This window comes from Typopeltis vanoorti, chromosome 14 (assembly GCF_054136105.1).
Source record: "Typopeltis vanoorti isolate ZY-2024b chromosome 14, IOZ_Tvanoo_1.0, whole genome shotgun sequence".
In the NCBI taxonomy this organism is placed as follows: domain Eukaryota; kingdom Metazoa; phylum Arthropoda; class Arachnida; order Uropygi; family Thelyphonidae; genus Typopeltis; species Typopeltis vanoorti.
The window spans coordinates 23,458,593-23,480,134 of NC_143562.1; the positions used below are offsets into that span (position 1 = coordinate 23,458,593).

A 21,542-nucleotide genomic window follows, 5' to 3' on the forward strand; every position below is an offset into this window, starting at 1 on the left:
GAACTCTACCATGCACACTATTAATGAGACACTGAGAAGCACTCCCTCTCCCCTGGCTGCCTGTCCTATCCACCATTGCTCCACCAAATATATGGAGAAGACAAGCTTTGATTAAAGAATTTAATAAAGTAATGAGCCACCCACTCCTGCCCCTGCACTGGACTCTCAAAAATCTACCTAGTCTTCACCTAAAATCAAGAAACCCTTTCTGGTCCATGGACAAAATCTCTTTAGCTGCCTTACCAACAACATCTGATAAGTGGAGAGAACAATGGTCTAACAAATGGCTTCCCAGTTGAAGATCCCTGTGCTCTGTAGCCTGGTTTTGCTCTTCCTAGGAAGATTTGGTCATCTGTCAATAGGATCAGAACTAACAGGACAGATGTGGCCTACCTACTGCACAAATAGAAACTGTCAGATATCCTTATTGTGACTGTTTCCCCCAGACGATCATTCATATTGTGAATGACTGCCCAGGGTGCCAATTTCATGGTAACCTCCAAGACATCCATACGAGTGATGGATGTGGCCTTGGATTGGCTTTCTGGACTAGACATTGACCTATAGCTGCATTGTATTCCTTTTACCATAAGAATAAATACAAAATAAACTTTAATTACTGATCAAAAGTTATGACCAGTTTTTCACATTTTTATCCTGCTTCTTATAATACTCAATACATCCAGAATAGCTTTATCATCTCTGATTCCTTTTACAGTAGTCTTTTCTACCTTTTTAACTTTTCATAATAGGCTCTAGAGCAGTTTTCAGGCTCCTTGTCCACAATTTTTCTTACTCTTTCTCTGGTGTGAATGTTATCTGAAATACTCAACAGAGAAATTCCTTTGTGATTCTAATATTCAGTTTCACTTCCCTTTTATAGATTGGTACTATGAGAACTACTATCAATCATCTAGAATTCAGCATTCCAAATTGTGCAATTTAGTCACTGTAAAACTTTTATGTCTCCATATTTGAGCATTTCTGATGGCTTTTTTTTTTTTTCTCCACTTCAAGTGTTTATCGCAGTCCTGTTGAATATTTCTACCACCGCTTAGCTAATTTTTTAAAGTAATACTCAGTACATTCAGAATAGCTTTATCATCTCTGATTCCTTTTACAGTAGTCTTTTCTACCTTTTTAACTTTTCTTAATAGTCTCTAGAGCAGTTTTACACATTCACATTATTTATCTTCCATATTCTTACTGTCTTTGTATTACTTTCATTCAGCTACTTTTAGACGTAACTTCTCCTCTCTCTGTATTCTCTCACCCACTTGCTAACTTACTAACTTCTGATATGCTTTCTTTCTTTCCAGGACTGCTTACTTTAATTTCTTGAGTCCACCATGATATTCAGATTTTTTTCTTCTTAAAGCAAATAAACTTTCTAATCACATACTTCTTGGCTGATTCAATTAATGTGTTCTTCAAGGTTTGTCAGTTGGTCTCTAAGGTCTGGTCCTCATTTTCAAACTTTTATTTATTTTTTTAATAAATAAAATTTGTATTTGTATATTTTTATATTTGGGCCTATGATTGACCTCTGAAAGCTTGCTTGACTGATTCTTTTTAAACTTTTGTGCATTTTCTTTTTAATATGATATTCATTTTTATCATGCTTAAAACTCAATGTTGATCACTTTCTATTTCGAATGATGCCCTATGATATCTTCACACTGATCACCATAGTCAATAAGACTTCTTATTGTTGTCCATGTGAATGTACACACATATTTATGCTGGAATATGGAGTTCATGTCCTGAACAGAAATCCAGCAGATACTTATGACTTATTAGCTTTGCTTTCTTTTCCAAAACAATTCAGTATATATATGATATTCATTTACTACTTTGCTATCAAAATCTCTAACAAAGACAGCCTTTCCTTAGCTGTTCTCTCTTTCTCTCTCTCTCTCTCTCTGAGAGAGAACTGATGAGTCAAATTCCTCTACTTCTGATTTAGTAGAATCTTCTAATAGGACCACAGACACAAGTAACATTTATCAATTTCCCATATTTAAATTTTCTCACATCACTCTACTTGAAATTTCATGTTATACAAGAAGCTCATCTTCTAATTTTGTGTTGAATACTATAGCCATTCCTTTCTTTACTTGTATGCTAATGCTTGAATATATAACATTATTTAGCAGAATCTCATCTGAGGCCTTCTACATCTCAGTAACCAATCATGTTACTTTGGAACTTCTCACTAATTCTTCTGTCAGTTCCATTTCTTTTCTGTTGGTAGTGCCTGTCTTCAACTCTGATGTGGAATTTGACTTTGTTCCACTAGGTGAGTTTTCACTGTTTACCCTGGTTCCCCGAAAGAAAACAACTCATACTATGGGCACTCAGAGTGGTAAAATCCTAAAGAAAGCTTTGATTAATTCAAGGAAGGCATGTGGTGCGAAGTTGTTTGAAAGGATATAAAAATCTGAACTTTGTGAAAATCCTAGATGTTACACAGGCAGTCCAGGAAAAGGAGAAATCATATCCAAAGCAACTGGCAAGAAAGTCAACAGCTATAAAAGTCATGAGAAGAATTTGGCAACTGTATAGAAGATAAATATCACAATAGCAAGCTGTTCTGGAGGCTACCAAAAATACTTTGAAATTGAGATAAAACTTAGAAATGGTACATAAAAGGAATCAGATATGATAAAGTGACATAAAAAAAGATAATGATATTCTTCATGTCTGAGGTAATTACTATGAAAGTTTTTCTTAAATGAGTTAAGCAGTAACAAAACACTGGTATTTCTTTTCTTAGAAAAGACTAAGAAAAAGTTAACATGTCGATACGTTTTGAATAACTGAAGACTGCAGTCCTTAGAGAAAACTTGTGGGGAAGACTGTTCCAGATCACAGGGGTAGAAGATCTCTTTTTGTGTGAAATAACGTAAAATTGTGTTTTGATGGCATTGAAGTTAAGGTTTTTCTCACTCCACTGAAATATAGCAAGAATGGAGTGTGCTGTCATCGGCAAAACTGTGGATAGGATTTGAGATTAGTGATAAAGTCATTTAGGAATAGGGGAAAGAGCATGGGTGAAAGTACAGAGTCCTGAGATACTCTGACATTAGTGGGAAATCTGAAGAAAAGAAGCCATCCACTATGGCATGCAATGAATAACCCCAGATGAAATTGCAATCCTGTTAAAAAGGATAGCTGTGAAGATACTTCACATACAAACTTTGTTTGCTTACACTTGGGAAAGGATTAACCTAAGAACATAATTTCTTGTCAAGTTTATTAATATACACTTGCAAAGTTCAGGAGCAAATGAGTTTTAAGCATAGTTGGGAGGGTGGAGACACCATCTAGATTATATGGTATCAGACTTTGAACTGTACGAAAGACATGGACTTGTTTGCAATGGATGTTACAGATATATCTGTCAACAGATTGTCAAGTTTTTTAATTTACTCTATATATATCCAGAGCCTTCTCTAAATGATCACAAATCCAATCAGGAGTTTTGGTGATGAGTACTACCATACATTCCTCTTTCTCATATAACAAATCTTGTGTTACTAAAACTTCTAGAACGTCTTCTAAAACTTGAAGAATTTCTACAACCCTAAATTCTGATTTATAAAGAATTCTTTGGTAGAGTTTTTATAACTTGGTTCATTTCTTGCAAAAAAAAAAAAAAGATTCTACTATTCTTACTTTGGACAACACCTAAATCTTGAGACAAAACAAGATTTCCCTGCAACCTCATTTTTTTCTTTGAATATATTACAAATACTTTCCCTCTGGAATTCAAGAAATTAGGTTTTCTTTTTTGCTCAAGGTGTTCCCTTTATCTCTGAACAGCTATTAAGGCTATAAAAATCAAAAATTTGTCCAATCATTGACTATCACCTTCAGATTTAGGTTAGTGCCCCTAAGAGCTCCCTAAAAATCCTTTACTCTGTATACAAGAGAGAGAGAGAGAGATTAAGTTGATTCACGACCAGCCTTTTTTTTAATAATCTCACAAATTGACTTTTTCTTTCCACATAAATATTTAGTTTCTGCCACTTGCATTTTCTACAAATATTTCCTAATTCACCCACTCTCTCTCTCTCTCTCCAAACATGTTCAACACTGCTTCACAGCTGAAATCCAAAACCCAAAACAAATCTTTCTTCTTTGTTCATTCTTTCTATTGCTTTTTTTTAACAGTTAAAAATAATCAATAGAAAGAATGAAACCAGCACTTTTTTACTAGTAAAAAAAAGTGAGAAAGAGTAGTAAATCGTTAATAGTAGATTTGAAAACCTGTAGGATGTACAGTAATGCCCTGCTTTACGACAATCCACTCATACAACACTTTTCAGTTATGACCATTGCCATTTATATGATGGTTTTATATGATGCTCCTGTTAACCAACAGATGTGCAGTTTTCGTAAACTCTTTATGATGTCATTGTTCACTACATCTGTGCTTTGCTATGAATTCTCAACTGCTTATAACCATTATTCTTTTTTGTTGTTAACAATGGCAGATAATATTCAAAATAAGAGTGCTGTTCCTTCCAGCGAAAAGAAGAAGACACATAAACCTATTGCATTACATACTAAGATTAAAATAATTAAATTTAGTGAGGTGAATCAAACACAGTGATAGGTCACAGGCTAAACTTACATCATACTACTACTATTTATTGTTAGAGCTGTTAATAACAATGATAGTTCTTAGGAAGTGAAAAGTACTACCTAGTTAATACTACAGTTATCCGTAAATGTGACAATCTTATTGCTGAAATGGAAAAATTTCAATGGTGTATTCCCTTAAGCCAAGTTATTCGGAATAAGCTTTTGGTTTGTGAATTTGGAATGGAACTGTCAAGAGATGTTGAATAGCTGCTGCATGTAGTTTAACAGGTTTAGAATAGAGTGGATTAATTATCATGTCAATGGAAATATTTTGAAATTCAAAAAGGTGAACATCTTTGTGGTAAAGAGTGGAGCATCATCAGTCAACACCTAACTGTAGAGCAAAAGTGAAAACTTAATCTTTTTTTTTTTTTTTTTTTGATATGTACACACACACACAGTTCCCCTGGAAGGTATCTCCACCTTGACGTGGTGAGGGGGGCTTGCGTGCCCCCCTCACCACGTCAAGGTGGTGAGGGGGGCACGCAGAAAGCTATACTAGCAGTTGCTTGGCAGTATACTGGCATGATCCTGACAATATGCAATATCACCAAAAGGCTCATGTCCAGACATGAGCCTTTTGGTATGGCATGGCTGAATCAGTGTTATCTGCAATAGCTCTGTGGTAGACAAGGCAAGAGGAAACCATTCTACCATCTTTCCATGATAAACACAGCCACATTGAAGAATGATGATAAGAGTGGGGAAGCTACCAGTCTGGCAAACCAAGGTAGTACCTCAGGACACAGAGGGGAAAGGAATGTGCATCCCAATCGACACCCACTGAGAACCTATGAACGTTAAAAAAACTGATACCTTTCTCAGCCACAATCCAACTATGACCAAAATGCACCAAATAAGGAAAATTATACATATTGTTACTTGGAACATAGAAGGATTACTGCATTCAGGCAAACTCGACATAGTGCAAAATTAAATGAAAAGACTAAACATCACTATACTAGGAATCACAGAAACACAACACATCAGAAAAACAAGGGACACTTTACATCACAGCTAGATAACACCATTTATTTTGCTGGACATGATTCTATAAGCAGAAACATAGTAGCTGTAATTGTCAAAAAATGTCAGAAAAACAAGGGACACTTTACATCACAGCTAGATAATACCATTTATTTTGCTGGACATGATTCTATAAGCAGAAACATGGTAGCGGTAATTGTCAAAAAATGTATGTGCAAATCGGTGTTGAGCTACAACAACCTTATCAATGATAGGTTAATTTCCTATCGACCTAGGGATTGACTGTAATCACACACTTACAAATTTATGCTCTTACAAGTGATGCAGACGAAGAAATCATTGACCTTTTCTAAGGGATCTGAATTTAGTCATAAATGCAATACTGAAAACAGCCATTCTGATCATTAAGGGTGATCAAAATGCAAAGGATGAGGACCACAACAAAACAGTTCTGGGATCTCATGGACTGGGCACCCAAAATGAAAGAGGTGAAAAACTGATAGGCTTTTGTACAGAAAGAAAATTTATGATTACTAACGTCCCCTCTTTGAGCAACACAAATGAAGACTATACACCTGGAGACAGAGCAAGGAACCAAACTGATTACATCCTTATTAACAAAAGATGGAAGTCTATGGTGAAAAATGTTATAGCATTTCCCAGAACTGATTGTGGCTCTGAATATGAAATGGGATATGAAAATACATTTGAAAAATAACATATCCATCCAGACTAGACTTCACAGGAATTACTGAAACATATACCATTAAAATAAATTTCTAGAACTAGGGAATTGCATTGAAGAAATGACCCTAGAAGAACTTTGGGATAAAACCAAAATAATATTACTGGAAACTGCAAAGTCACCGTTCCAAAAAATCCAGAATCAACACACCTTAGATATCAAATAAAACTCTGCAACAAGTTGAGAAAAGGAGAGAAAGTCAAAAGAACTTTCAACAGAAGACGATAGGCAAATTTAAAGTGAGTTATCCAAGCTCATCAAAAAAAAAAAAAAAAAAAAAAAAACCTTATCAACAATGTATTCAGAGAAACTGACGATCACTAAAATCAAAATCGAACACAAAATAAGGCTGTTGAATAGAAAATTGAAACCATAGTATTCAAGTATAGCTAATGTCAATAATCGTATTCTTACTGATCCAACGGATATTCTTAATAGATTGAAATTCTATTGCTGACATCTATACAAAGATAATTCAGTCTCATTCAACAAAGAAAACACCAGAGACTTCCATAAGGAACCTTGCATTTTAAAAGAAGAGGTTGAAGAAGCTCTAAAAAAAGCTCAGAAGAGGGGAAACCCCAGGCCACAACCAATACTAAGTGAACTTCTCTCATGTCTAGGACCCATAGGAATCGAAATCATCAGAAAAATGTTTAATAAAATCTGGGAGACAGGAGATTGGTCTGATGACTGGGTAAAATCCATTTATATCCCAATATATACAAAAAAGGAAATGTCAACAACTGCAAATTCCAAATAATTTTAGAACTATAGCCTTGATCTCACATACAAGCAAAATTCTTCTCTATATTATTAAAAAAAAGACTTAAAGCAATACAAATTAAGTGGATATTGAATACCACATTAAGAATTTAATCTTCTTCTTCTTTGGTGCATCAATCCGAAAATTGGTAAATATAGTAGTACATCACAACATCCTGTCTTGTGACTTCCTTTTTATCTCTTCATAACTCTTAGCACCAGTTAGCATCATTATGTTATTTATATATGAAATTCTTGGTCTGCCTCATGGCCTCTTTCCTTCTACAGTCCCCTCATTATTTCTGTAATCATTCCCCCATGCCTCAAATGGTGCCCAATTAGGCTTTTTCTTCTCTTATTGATGTGTTTCATTAATGACCGTTCTTCATGAACTATATTCAGAACTTCATTACTTTTCTTTTCTGTCCAACTAATTTTCATCATCTTTCTCCAGCACCAAATTTCAAATGCCTCCAACTTTTTCATGTCTTGTTTTGTTAGAGTCCAGGCCTCACAACCATATAATGCAATGCTCCATATGTATGTTTTCATTAGCCTTTTTTTGAGCTGGATGCTAAATCCTTTACTGGTAAAAATGTTTCTTCTGTTATAGAATGCTTTTTTGGCTAGGATTCTTTGTGCTTTAATATCTGATTGGTTTCTTCCATCTTCTGTGATAAGACTTCCAAGATATTTAAAAGAGGATACCTGTTGTAGTAGGTTATTATTTATTTCCAGGTTTTCCAGCTTTACTTGTAATTAATAATTTTCTTTTCTTATAATTAATTTTTAGGCTGTACTGTGTGAAGATTTCTTCCATCTTTGTTAGGGTGGCTTTCAGTTTGTTTTCGTTATCAGCTAAAACTGCTATATCATCTGCAAACTGTAGTCAGTTAATATCAATTCCATTTATCTTAGTTCCGGTTTCTATTAGTTCTTTCAGTTTATTTATTGCATCTTCAATGTACAGATTAAACAATATGGGTGAAAGAGAGCACCCCTGTCTTATACCTCTACATATTTTTGCTATTGCGGTTTTTGTTGTATTACTGGCTGCTTCTATTAGGGCTTCTTGATGCTTGTAAAGATTAAATATGAGCCTTCTATCTCTCCAATCTACCTTTATTGTTTTTAGGAGGGGAAACATTTGATTCCAGTCAATACTATCGAAGGCTTTCTCAAAGTCGAGAAAGACTATCAGAGTATTTTGATTCTTCTCCAATCTTCTTTCAATAACTGTTCTTACAGCTAGGATTGCTTCTCTTGTCCCCTGCTGTTTCCTGAATCCAAACTGGTCATTGCCAACATATTCTTCAACTTTCTTTGTTAGTCTTTTTTGTATAATTTTGAGTAGTATTTTTGAAGCATGTGATATTAAGCTTATTGTTCGATGATTTTCACACTTGTTTGCATTATTTACTTTAGGAATGGGTATGATAGAGCATTGTGTAAAATCTTTGGAGATGATCCCTGTTTCATAAATATCCTTCATGATCTTGAAAAGGTATGACTTAGTTATGTTTCCTGAGTATTTTATTAATTCTGAGGGGGTGTTATTAGGTGCCTTGTTGGCTGACAATTCATTCAGTGCCCATTCCAATTCATCTTTTAATATAGTTGGACCAATTTCTTCCATATCAAGTCTTGTTACATCTTCTATAGCCTTGGCAGCTCGATCTTTTCCACTATATAGATCTTCTAAGTACTCCTTCCATCTTCCCAAAATTTCTTCCTTATCTATAAGTATGTTCCCCTGTTTATTTTTGATAATTGTACTTCGTGTCTTGTTTTGCTGGCTTATTCCTTTTATGATGTTATAAGCTTTATCGATTCTTCCAGTCTTTGTTAGCTCTTCTATTTCTTTACATTTCTCTGTAAACCATTGTTCTTTTGCTTCTTTACACTTTCTATTTATCATATTTTTTTATATTTGTCTTTGCTTTCTTCCTTTAAGAAGGTTTTGTATTTTCTTCTTTCATCTATTAGATCTAGATCCTGGGTGATCCATGGTTTTTTTTATTTGTTCTTCCTTAATCCTATGCAGTCATTGGCGGCCTTGATGATTGTATCCTTCAAATGAGTCCATTTTTCCTCTGCGTTTTTCTTTTCCCTCTCTCCAGTTTTAATGCTTTCATCAGTTTGTTTATAGTTTCTATGGTTTTCCTCTGTTTTCAGGTTACTTATGTTCCATTTGGGCCTTTTCCTTGATTGTGACAACTTTTAAATTTCAGATTACATTTCAATAAAACCAAATTGTGGTCACTATCAATATCAGCTCCTGGGTAACTTTTGCCTGATTTTACTTGATTTTTAAATCTATTTCTTGTCATAATATAATCTATTTGGTACCTTCCTATATCCCCTGGCATTTTCCAAGTATACCTTCTTCTTTTTAGTACCTCATACCAGGTATTATTAATGATCAGATTGAATTGGTGGCAGAACTCCAAAAGTCTATCTCCTCTTTCATTTTGGCATCCAAGTCCAGAATTTAATATTCCCTGGTATATATGCTTCATTGATTACACCAAAGCATTTGATTGTGTCAGGAACTGTGGAAAATACTAAGTAAAATGGGCATCCCAGAACACTTGACACTTTTTTTAAGCAACTCTATGAGAGGAATCAGGCTGCGGTGAAGATGGATAGAAAAACATCTCAGTGGTTCAACATAGAGAAAAGTGCAAGACAAGAATGCATAATCTCTCCTGATCTATACAATCTTTACGGAGAATACATTACGAGAAAGGCACTTAACAGACCGATAGTAGTTTCTCAGTTGATGGCAAAAAGATAAATGATCTTAGGTATGCTGACAATACTGTTCTTAATGTCAGCAGTAAAGGAGAACTGGAGTTCCTCATTAAAAGAGTTCAATGGGAAAGTCTGAAATATGGTTTAAGAATTAATCATGATAAAACAAAATACATGGCCATAGATGAAAATGACAATTTACCCTTAACACTGACTTCGAGAAGGTGGATGAATTCATTTATCTTGGAGCTCTAATAAGCACAAAAATAGATGTCATCCAGAAATTAAAAGAATTACCATGACAAGGTCAACAGTGGTGCAATTGTAGAAAATATGGAAAGTCAGAAACACTTCTATCACCACTAAATCAAGACTGACCAACAGCTTGGCGTTTTCGATTTTCATTTATGACGCTGAATCTTGGACACTCAGCAAGAAAGATATGGACAAGATAAACAGCTTCAAGATGTGGTACTGGGGAAGGATGTTGAGAGTCTCCTGGATGGACAAAAGGTCTAATGAAAGTATAACAAGTCAACTAAAAATGAAGAGCCAGCTATGTGACATTGTAAATAAAAGAATTCTCAAATATTTCAGTCACATTTCAATATGAAAATGACAACCTGGAAAAACTTATCCAGGGCAAAGTGGAAGGACGAAGAAAAAGAAGGATGACTAAGATGGTTGGACCAGATTAAAAAGATCACTGAACACTTTGGAGTTGGCCACTGCTGCAACAAAAGACAAAAAAAAATGGAAAGGTTATCAGGAATCCATTAAGGAAAGGTTTGGACATCAGAATTTAGGACTGCAGAAGTTTATATTGTGAAAGTTTAAGTAATTTGTGTAGAGCAAAGCTTGTCGGAAACTGCATATTGGATATGTATTCAGTTGGACAAGATGAGGTAAAAGAATGGATTCTTGTGGAATACCACCTTAGTTGCAAAGTTTGAGGATACAGATACATCTATCATCACATAATCTTTGTCCATAAAGAAAGATGGCAATCCAGTTGCAGAAGAGACCACTTGATGGGAGCTTACTTAATAAGCATTTGTGCCAAACCTGTTCAAGCAACTTAGATATATTAAGAGCAAAAAACTTGGATGATAATTAAATGGCAAAGATTTGTTACCATTATTAGGAATGGGTCAATTTTCAGGCTGGAGGATAGAGATATAAGAGAGAACAAGAAGGTAACATAGAACAGAAGTCAACTCTGGAACACAAACCTTCAGAACAATTGAAGAAATGCAATCATGATCAGGAAACCCAAATCTGGTGTGGACATAATTTCTCTGAACTGTTTCTGGCAAAAAATAAAGGTAGAACTGAAAGGTGTATATATATTTGAAATAGTAAGACATTTATCAAGATTGTCCATGCAGGAATTAGAGGAAAAGTAAGAAGACTGGTTTTTCCTGCAGGTAAAGATGTAATGGAACCATGCAAGTGCAAAAGAAGTGGAAACTTTCATTTCAAAGTTACAGCCAATTATTTTGGTAAGAGACCAAAAAGCACAACTGGCATGTGTACACAATACAACTTTCTCGCTTTTAACCCCTTCAAAATCAGTTCTGGAAGTAATGATAGGTTGCCTTGCAGCTATTTCTGACTTTGGTGTAAATAGAAAAGGAAGATGGACATTTCAATGAAAGGCAACTGCAATATGCATAGTTCTTCTATTATACTGCCTTGTCACACTTCTTGAGAGAACCAAAGCTTAGATAAGGGATGAGAAATAAATGTTCCATACCAAAAAATATAAATTATTCACTGATGCATCAAGTGGTTATGTTTGGAAAGAATAATCTATCCAAGGAAATGAAACATTAATAAGAGAAGAAATTGATACTGGATTGTTATCTAAATTGCTTAGAGGATACAAACAGCATCCACAGTACTCTTAGAAACTTCGATAGTCAGGAAAAAATCTAGTGTTTGGAATGTGACTTGGGTTTTCTGTATTCTGTCAGGCATGCAAACAATTTGTGCAAGATCACCAGTAACAGCAAATGTCTTTGCATTTCTACCTGCTTGATCTGCACAGATGGAAACAAGGGGAGCCACCTGCTGTTGCAAACACTAAAAATCTATAAGGAAGATGACTCACTTTCAACTGGAGAAAATCTTTAAGGAAAGGAAATCAAAAAGTTTGCTAATACTGTTATTATGTGACACCTCCAAAGAGTCTAAGGACTTATTGTGGAGGGCTGGTTGGTTAGTTTGGTGTTTTATGGTGCAAAAGATGACTGTGGTCATACTGCACTAGTAAATGATCATAGCAGTATACAAAATATGCAAAGCACACATCCTTTTGGACGTGTATAACGCTATGCATAATGGAAAGGGCCACTACCCAGACTGGTTATGACCTTTATTGAGGTATCATGGGAGCCAGACCTGGGAGAGATACCAGGGTTGAAGTAATGCAGAAGTCATATACAGGGTGTTCGGGATAAATTTGACATATTTATAATTAATTATATTTTTCCGTAAGTTACATGTATTAACACACACTTCTCTTCATTTAAAAGTTTGGACCCTTCTTCATTCATATACAAGATGTCAGAAAGGATGGATAGCTGGAACCCACCTGAATCATGGAAGAGAATAACTTGTATCATGATGATTCGTGCCCGCCATCAAAATAAGGATATTACGACTGCTGCCCAATGCTCCCTGAATACAGTAAAAACAATCAGGCATGAACTAGAGACTTGCAATGGTGACTACGAGGATGTAGCAAGAAGAAAGATCCCTAGCAGACGATCTGATTGCGTTCGTACAGCAGAATTCCTCGCAAATCTGCAGGAACAGGTGTTGAAGAACCCTGGCATTGGAATTCGGGCTTTGTTCGTGGAGTTGCTAACTGTAGTCAAGCCCTGGATAACAAGGGTAGCCAATGGTAGGCCGTATGTATGGCAGCAGGATTCGGCCCCTTGCCACACCTCTGGGAAAAGTCAAAAATGGTTGTCTGAAAATTTCTACGACTTCACCAGTCCAAATGTTTGGCCTCCAAACTCCCCAGACCTTAACCCCATGGATTATTTTGTATGGGGCGCAGTTGAAAAAGACACCAATCGCACTTCCAGTAATACAAAAGCCCAGTTAATGGATAAAATTAAAACAGTTTTTGCGGCCCTTCCCAGGGAGACTGTAGCATCAGCTTGTTTGAGGTTCCGAAGCAGAATTGAAGCTGTGATCGATGCTAATGGTGGTTATTTTGAGTAAATCTGGTTGATAGTATTGTAATTAACTCTGCCTGTAATGTTTTTTTGTCAATTCATTAAATTTAATAGATACAAAGAAGATTTTCTTTTTCCTTACGAAACTGTCAAATTTATCCCGAACACCCTGTATATATCTCACAAGTAGCCAAAATGTGCTTAGACCTTATTAATAAAATCTTTGGATGAGAGAAAGATGTTGAAAGTTTTTTTACCTTGGTTCTATTATACGTTAAAGATCAGACGTGAAATATACTTCACGTGCAAAATATTGTTTTGCTTCTTTGGGTAAAGGATTAAAACAAAGTATATAATTTCCTGGTATCTTTAACACATATATATATAAATGCATTTCTTAAAAGAAAGCTGTATTTTTATTTTATTCCTCCAATAGATGTTGCATGAAGTAACTTTTCTGATTGTGTCTTACTTGATGCTTCAATATCTCCTGAACAGATCTTTTATACAGACTTTGAAGAACTTGCCAACCCTTCTGGGTGAAGAAGGGTGACATTTCCTGTTGAATGCATTATCAAGAGAAGTCACGAAACCATAGGGTTTCGTGACATGGCTGGGGCTTGTTGAGGCACCCTAATAAACAAGGATTATTCAGTTCCAGAGCTTCCCAGCCACCACAGAGCCACAAATGGATGCCCACTCTCTGGTAAGCAATGACTACACTCGGGAGTAGAATGACAGGGCTATCCTGGATGCTATATGAGCATCACACCAAGCCCTGTCCCAGGACCATGGAGAAGGAAATTTTCAGCAACACTCTAGATCCTTGCAGGGCAATCCAGGACTGCCTGCCTTGCCAAAGTAGTGCAAGACTATCAGACTGTTCATCATATGGTGGCAAGGCACTGGATCCCGATGATGATGGTTTGGAAGATAGAATAGTAAAAAAGACTCAGGAGAAGTAAAGCGAAGGATACAGGAATAAAAATAATAAGAACAAAAAGTGCCAGTATCATTATGGGAGGTTCCCTCCACCACAAACAGGTACCTCAAATTGAGGCTGTGGGAGAGCATTCTACAACACTACTGTAATTAACACATAGTGTCGTCTGCTGCCAGTGGTATTTTTTTGTCTGTAAATTGCATGTATTCTCTTGGCTGATTTGCCTGTATAAGGAATGAAAAATCCAAGTTTCTTGGGATAAACCCTGCTACCTTCATGCGACATCAACTAACTCACCTTCAGTTAAAAAAGCTCATATAACTCTCGTCATGACGAACATCAAACTCAGGTCTTTTTCAGTTGAAAGGTGCAATATCCTGTTGTTCTTCAAATTGTGCTATGGAGGCACTTTAGAATAATTGGTGGTATTAGGAGAGTGATAGCAACAGCAAATGAACTGGACAGAATCTTGCAATTTTACAGCATTGTGCTCACTGAGAAAGATGGAATTGGTTTGGTACTGTTTCATACAAGTTGGCTAATCGTGATGAATGGGATCCTGAGAAGACCTGCCACCACAATCTAGATAAATCTGCTTTAGTTTCACTGATAGAATTTTATTTGATTTTTGCAAAAGAATCCATATAACAATGCTCTCTTCAAAGGATGATTTAACTATTTCACTAATGAGTATCCTAATCTGTGTGGTTCCTTATACAGCAAGTTTTTTTTTTATTATTTCAATTTTTGTTTTTGTGTGTTACTGTAGTTTTAGAAATATAAATTTCCTAGTTTTGAGAAATGAATTTGTTTCTTGATAATTCCTATCACTATTTGGATGTCCAAGACTCTTGGCAGCAAGTAAATAAATAGTTCAGCTAAAATAATTGTCCATTTATTGATCAGTAATCTTGCAATTTTTACAATGCCCATCCTTAATGTCATGCAAAAACAATTAGTTGAAACTAGATAAATTATACTCCACATTTTGGGGCTATGATATCTAATGAATGCTGAAAATCTGCAAATGCAATCTTATTTTGTAAATTTTAAATGGACAAACTTTTTGAGTTAAGGTAATCTATTGACTAAATCAACATTCTAAAGAAACTAAGTGTGTGTATAATATGCAAAGCCTTAAGCTAAAAGAAACTTGGGTTTTTAATTCCACAATTCAGAAAAAAAGTAACCACAGAGCATGCACACACACGCTAATATATATATATATATATAAAGTAATACTAGTTAGGATTAGGAACAAATGATAGAAGCAGAGTTAATCTCACTACAGAGAGCACAGGAACAACAGGAATAGTTTTATGATTGAATTTCTTTTAGTATAGCTTTATACATGTGGCAAAGACTTTACAGTAGTTTGTTATAGGGAGTGAGTTATAATGGCATTTGTTACAGTGAGAGCTGAATGCATGCTATATTCTCATCATATTTTGTCTGGTATGTCTGCAGACATTCACTCAAATCTATCATGATAGTGAAGAATGGAGACTGGCCATTTACCAATTAATCCAATTGGCCCACCTATGAAATGATGAATATGTTACACATACAAAATTAAATAAACAGACAAAATAAGACCTAACAAAATATGGAAGTGTAAATAAACCACAAATAGTTACCAATTTTTAAAGCTTGGAGTGTTATAAACCCCACTTTAAATTAACTTCTGTTATCATGCGGCCTAGACTGTAAGATAGTTTGAGAAGAATAGGAAAAATTCACTGTGTTTCAAAGTCCCAATTTTAATCTAACTGAATGGGAGTTTGGAATGACAAATCAAAATCAGGCCAAAATGTTCTGTGAATCAACTAGTTGCTGCTTTGAGGGAGGAGTAAAATCAGTTTCTTAACTTGAAGATGTATCTCTGAATTTCTGCAGTTAAGCAATAGTAGTCACTCCTGGTACTTGTGTATCTATTTTTCTCAACTGTCCCAATGCAATGTAAGAAATGTAGATATTTTAATGTACTCACAATATAGTATTTTTAAATGACTTTTACTTGTTTTCATAAGCAAAAGAAAAAATAAAACAAGCAGACTATTAAAAAAATGTATTTTAGATAGTACAAATAGGAATGAATCTAACTTTTTACACATTCATACAGTCTGGTGATCCTTCAGAGAAATCTATATACAGGCAGCAATAGAGCTAAGGTAATTTTACCGGCATGATTCTTTTTTAAGATGATTTCTTCAATAAACCTAATGATTGCAGACAGAGTACTGCAGCGTTAGCTCTAGCTTGTTTCTTGCTCGAACTGGTAACTGCAGGTAGATACTCAATATTGTTCACAATTGCCTAGGCAGGGGGAGAAATAAAATTCTTGATTACACACAAACATGCATAATATACATTAATAATAAGTCTTATTAAAGTTAGCAGCATTTGACTGATGAATCGAAATCAGTAAACAGAAACAGAACTGCTCACCAATTATTTCTTTGTAAGATATTAATCATGTAATGCAGCTTCTATAGAGGTGATACTTTATACATATAGGGTCTTTCTAATATGTTTGCCTGAACTCTGGGTACTGTTTCTACTGGCTGTTCTGATGACAAAAGATCAAATAAACATAGGAAATGCTTTGTCAGAGATATAGCCATAGAATGGCCACACCGCATTCCACTTCATGGCATTAGGATACAGTGGATTCCCCCCACACACATCAGCCATGCTCAATATCTTCCATAAGGTCACAGGCCCTAGGTTTTTCCATCTTTTTTCATGAAAGAATCTCAGTTCACCCATGATTGCATGTAAACATTCATAATATGCATTATTGGGCACAGGTCAATCTATCCAAAGTCAGGAAGCCCAAGTAACATGTGATTCCACGAGTTAATCATCATGATTAACAGCCAGCAGTACTACCAGAACCTCTTGGAGGAGAAACTACCAGGTGCTGGAGAGAGCATGTGATTGGCAAAAGGGTGGTGCATGATGGAGTGGAAAGCCAACATATTTTTGTTAAACTGTTAGAGAATATCTTGATTGTGCCTATCCCAGCCATGGATAGGTAGAGGTGGGCTAGTTTAATGTCTACCATGATCTCCAAATATGAATTCACTGGATTTCTTTGTATGGGAACAGCTGAAGGCCAATGTTTACGCTACACTAGGGTGTAATGAACAGGCTCTGTCACGAACTTCTGTCATGTACTGCTGCTCACAGAGCCCATTTCAAACATTTGCTGTGATGTCAGCCTGGTCGGCTGAATGGTTAGTATATCTGCTCTTTAACCAACATGTTCAAATCCTGCTGTGGGGATAGATGTTTGTAAAGGTGGGAGATGAATTTTATTGCCCAGTGTGCATTAAAATTCATTGCCAGCCTGAAGTGGCTTGGAAAAAGGTTCCATGTTTGATCTCTAGAGCAGGGTTTCCAGACTCTATGAAAAATAAATAAAATTATTAAAAAATCAGAAAAAAATCCTGACTGTTCAAATGTACTACAGGTTTACAAAGCCTTCTGTGGTGAGAGCCACATAAAAATAAAATAAATGTAGGTATAGGTAGTTGCTCTTCTTGATAATTTCCTATGTACAGCACTACCTAGAATGTAAGCCTGTTTCTTCTTAGTGTGTATGACACGAATTTTCACATGTGCATCTTTGTAGAAAAGAATTTCTTGCCTATAAGTTCCAACATACATTCAACATCCAATTTTGGATGTTGGAACTTATAAGCGCATCAAATAGCAAAGGAGATGGATAGACACAAAATACAAATAGTAGGATCAAGTGAAACCTGATGGTATAGGACTGATGAGATCAAATACATCATACATTCTAGAAACTAGAATGTGAAGGATGAAAAAAACATAGTAGAGGCATCATCACCAACAAGAATAATGAAAGCTAGGTTCAAAACTAAGTATAAATGTTTACTAAAATATAAAGAGCCAAAAGGCTTCATTTCAGCAATGCAAAATTATAGAAATCAAGTGAATATTAAATCTAGCATTATTTCAAAGCCAAATGCAGAAACTATGAAAGTTTTGAATGAAATTTGACCAGAGGGTTACGGGAATACACTTGCCCAAGCGTTCATATAATTGCCTACTATTGGTCCATTTTGATAAGGTTTCACTGGCCTGACAGCTGTTTTGAATGGGTTCTCCTCAGATACCAGGCAGAAACCTTAAGAGAGCAAAAACTCTCACTCAGTACTTAGGAACTCGAAGTGTCTGAGAGGTGTATTTTTCATAAGCGAACTCTTACAAAAGCACCAACAGAGAGTTAGGACATAGAGTCCTAACTCTATACGAGTCACATATCTGTCCAACCATTCAATATTGCTCTTGCATCTGAGGTTGGTGCACCCCCCTCCCTAAGAGCCCCCTAAAAATACTGGTTTCTATATAGAAAAGGGCAATGAGACCAATTAACACTCCAACTGGCCATGACATCTAGCAAAATCTGGATACGATTCTGTAACACCCATTGAATAAAATGGATAAGAAGTGCAATTTGATCTCACTATTTCATCCATAACACCAGTAGAGAGGTTGATAATGCCTCTCTCAGTAATACATTCCATTCACTTGCAAACTGGAGCCGAGTTACTGCTTGCAATAAATACTTCAATAATTCCCTCGCATTCAAATGCATGCACCAGCCAATTAACATCTATCTCACTGTTGAACTACAAAACCCACAGAACAAATTTCCCATTCTTTTCATTCAATCCCTTCCACTGCTGCCCTCTGGAATGGTCTCTCACCATACATATTTCCCAATTAATACAATTCATAGGCCTTCAAGTGAAATGTCAACAAGTTCCTTCTTGCCCATGCATGAGACGTTGGTCAATCTCTCATGGATGGGTTCTCCAAAAAAAGTAAAACCTTCGGTAGAGTAATATCAGAAAGAATGAAATATGAAATTGCAGATAGACTGAGGAAAGAACAAGCAGTTTCACAGATCTAATAAATTATGCATAGAACAAAGAATAACTCTGAGAATAACAGAATGGCAGAGTAACTAATATTTGGGATTCACTGATTTGAGAAAGCATTAAATAGCATAAAAAAAGAGAAGTAATTCGGAAATTAATGAAATAATATGGCATACCACAGAAAATAACTAACATATTAAAAGCCATACACGACAATTATAAAATCAAGATAATATGTTATGGGAATTTAACTAAAGAAATGAAAATAACTGGGTAAGAATATGTGCCCCTGCCTTACGCCTAAATCTTTTTAATTGTAACAGACTGGGTGATGAGAAATACAGCAGATGAAAGTATTAATATGCAATAGGGATGGACAAGTAAATTAAATTATATGAATTTCTCAATTGACATACATTTACTAGCTCAAAAGCACTAACGCATGCAAACAAAAATAGATAATTTAAACCTGGAGCCTCCAAGTGTGGCTTAAATATAAACCAAAAATAATAAAGATTAACCCTAAACAAAACATAATACTCAAAATTATGGAAGAACTACTAGAATAAGGAGATCTGTGGTCAGTTAAAGAAGGAATAGAAGAGAGCATAAAAATAGAATCCAGAAAAGTCCAAATTTCCTTTAACACAATGAGAAACTAGTAAAGAAATCTTAAGTAAATAAAAAAAAAACTGTTACTAATAAAAGACTTCAAAGACCACAAGTTTTGAAAAAAAAAAAAATAAGGGAAGTAAACAGTTTTTTTAATATCAGAGATCACAACCCCTATAATACAAGAGTCATGTATGTGTGAACAAGTGGAGAAAACAGGAACCTACTGATGCATTCTGTGAACAGCTAGAGATTGTATTCTATTGTGAAATGATATGATGAAAGCTGTTCCAAAGGAAAAAAAGTAGACAGAATGAGAAAGAAGGATGAGAAGTTGATTTGGTAATTTTGAAGCTGAACCCATTGGCAAGCAGCCACTGTTGTTTTTACATTCTTAAAGAAAAGTGAAGGAATACTTCAGTGTTCACAAAAATACCTGTGGAAAAGCCATGTGTCAGTAACAAAGTCTATGAGAAAGTGATTGCAGTGTTTGTAAGAGGGAATAATCTGTTAAGTAGACTGTCTCTTCCAGATAGAATGAAGCATTTGTTGGAAGGCTGTTGATGCATGTTGAGAACACCCCAAATGTCATATCAGTATTCTATGATTGAACAAATTTGGGATTTATATAGAGATATAGTGTGAGAACTGCTGTCGTGAACATAAGAAGATATTAAGTTTTTTGGAGACAGCAGCAGATGCTATGCATGTGATGTGTTTATGGCAGAAAAGGATAGAGGTTAAGTCAGCCTGAGAAGAGAAATCTGATCCAGCCAGATGTTCTGGTAGCATTGAAGTTGATTAGGTTGTCTTCAACTCAGTGCAGAATGGCATGATCAGTAATTAAGACATTTGTTGCTGAAAATCTTGAAGTCTGGATCATTTGAACACTACAAGGTTTTTCAAATGAAGAAAAGGAATGGAGAGTGCCATTATCAGCAAAACTATGGTTAGTGTTTGACTTACAGCCAAAGATACTTAGGCTATGAGGCCAGCGTATTAAGTCTGTAAAAATTGCGTGTGTGTTTGGTACGCTGAGAAACTCTGACAAGAGGAAACCCAACAACAACAATACATAGAAATGACCAGCGAGGAAACTAACAACCTAACTGCCAAGGATGGAAGGCACACCATGAGATGGTAACTTGGTAAGTAGGCCTAAGTGGCAAACAAGAAGGAAAGTGGTATTAAACATGATATCAAAATTGGAGATGTTAATGCCAGCTCTTTGCTTTATGCACACGATGCTATACTTCTAAATCAATCCACTACAAGTCTGTAAGATTCACTGACTAAATTGAATAACTGTTGTAACAGATATGGTACGAAGGTCAGCAATAAAAAGACAAAGACAATGAAAATAGGCAGAATCATTGAAAATGTCAGCATGTTGTGAATGGAGAAACTGTGAAACAAGTAAAACATTTCAGCTACTTAGGCACGATTTTTACTGAAGATGGTAAATTAAATATAGAAATAGACAACAGAATCAGCAAAGCTGGTATGGTGGGAAGTCAATTGAATAAATTCATATGGAATAAGAGAGAAATTAGTCGGAACACTAAATTAGCTGTATACAAGACAGTGTTTAAACCAGTTTTAAGTTATGAATCTGGGAGCTGGGTCAGAAGTAAAACACTTGACCAAAGACTAGAGACCGCAGATATGAGAGTCCTCAGAAAGATTTGGGCGTGAACAGATGGCATCAATGGCAATATCATATTAAAAATAGGATATTAGGAAAGAACTTGTCATTGTCAGCATCCAGAAATGCATTAGCAGAGCTAATCTCAGGTGGTATGGTCACTTAAACAGAATGGGCAAGGAAAGATTGCCAAAACAAGTGTTCTTTGGCAGGTTGGCAGGAAAACGACCCAGAGGAGGACCAAGATATAGGTGGATTGATACGATACAAAGTGCCTTAGACGATAGAAATATAAGATCTGATAATGTTGGAGTCTTAATAAGTAACAGACTGATTT

General features: G+C 35.5%; 1 protein-coding gene across 6 annotated transcripts in view; it reads right to left on the reverse strand.

Moving 5' to 3' along the window:
• The window catches only part of LOC150099303 (uncharacterized), a 186,015-nt gene that overhangs the window by 63,226 nt on the left and 101,247 nt on the right, over nucleotides 1-21,542 (reverse strand). For 4 of the 6 annotated variants that reach the window (XM_090403319.1, XM_090403322.1, XM_090403320.1 and 1 more), the window contains one exon: nucleotides 16,214-16,348. The exons of 1 other annotated variant lie outside the window; for it this stretch is intronic. In XM_090403319.1, coding sequence (XP_090259445.1) covers nucleotides 16,229-16,348 — 120 coding nt within the window. In that variant the 3' untranslated portion in view covers nucleotides 16,214-16,228. Of the gene's footprint in view, nucleotides 1-16,135; nucleotides 16,349-21,542 lie in introns of all 6 variants that reach the window. One more of the 6 variants, XR_016549329.1, reaches the window with a different exon arrangement.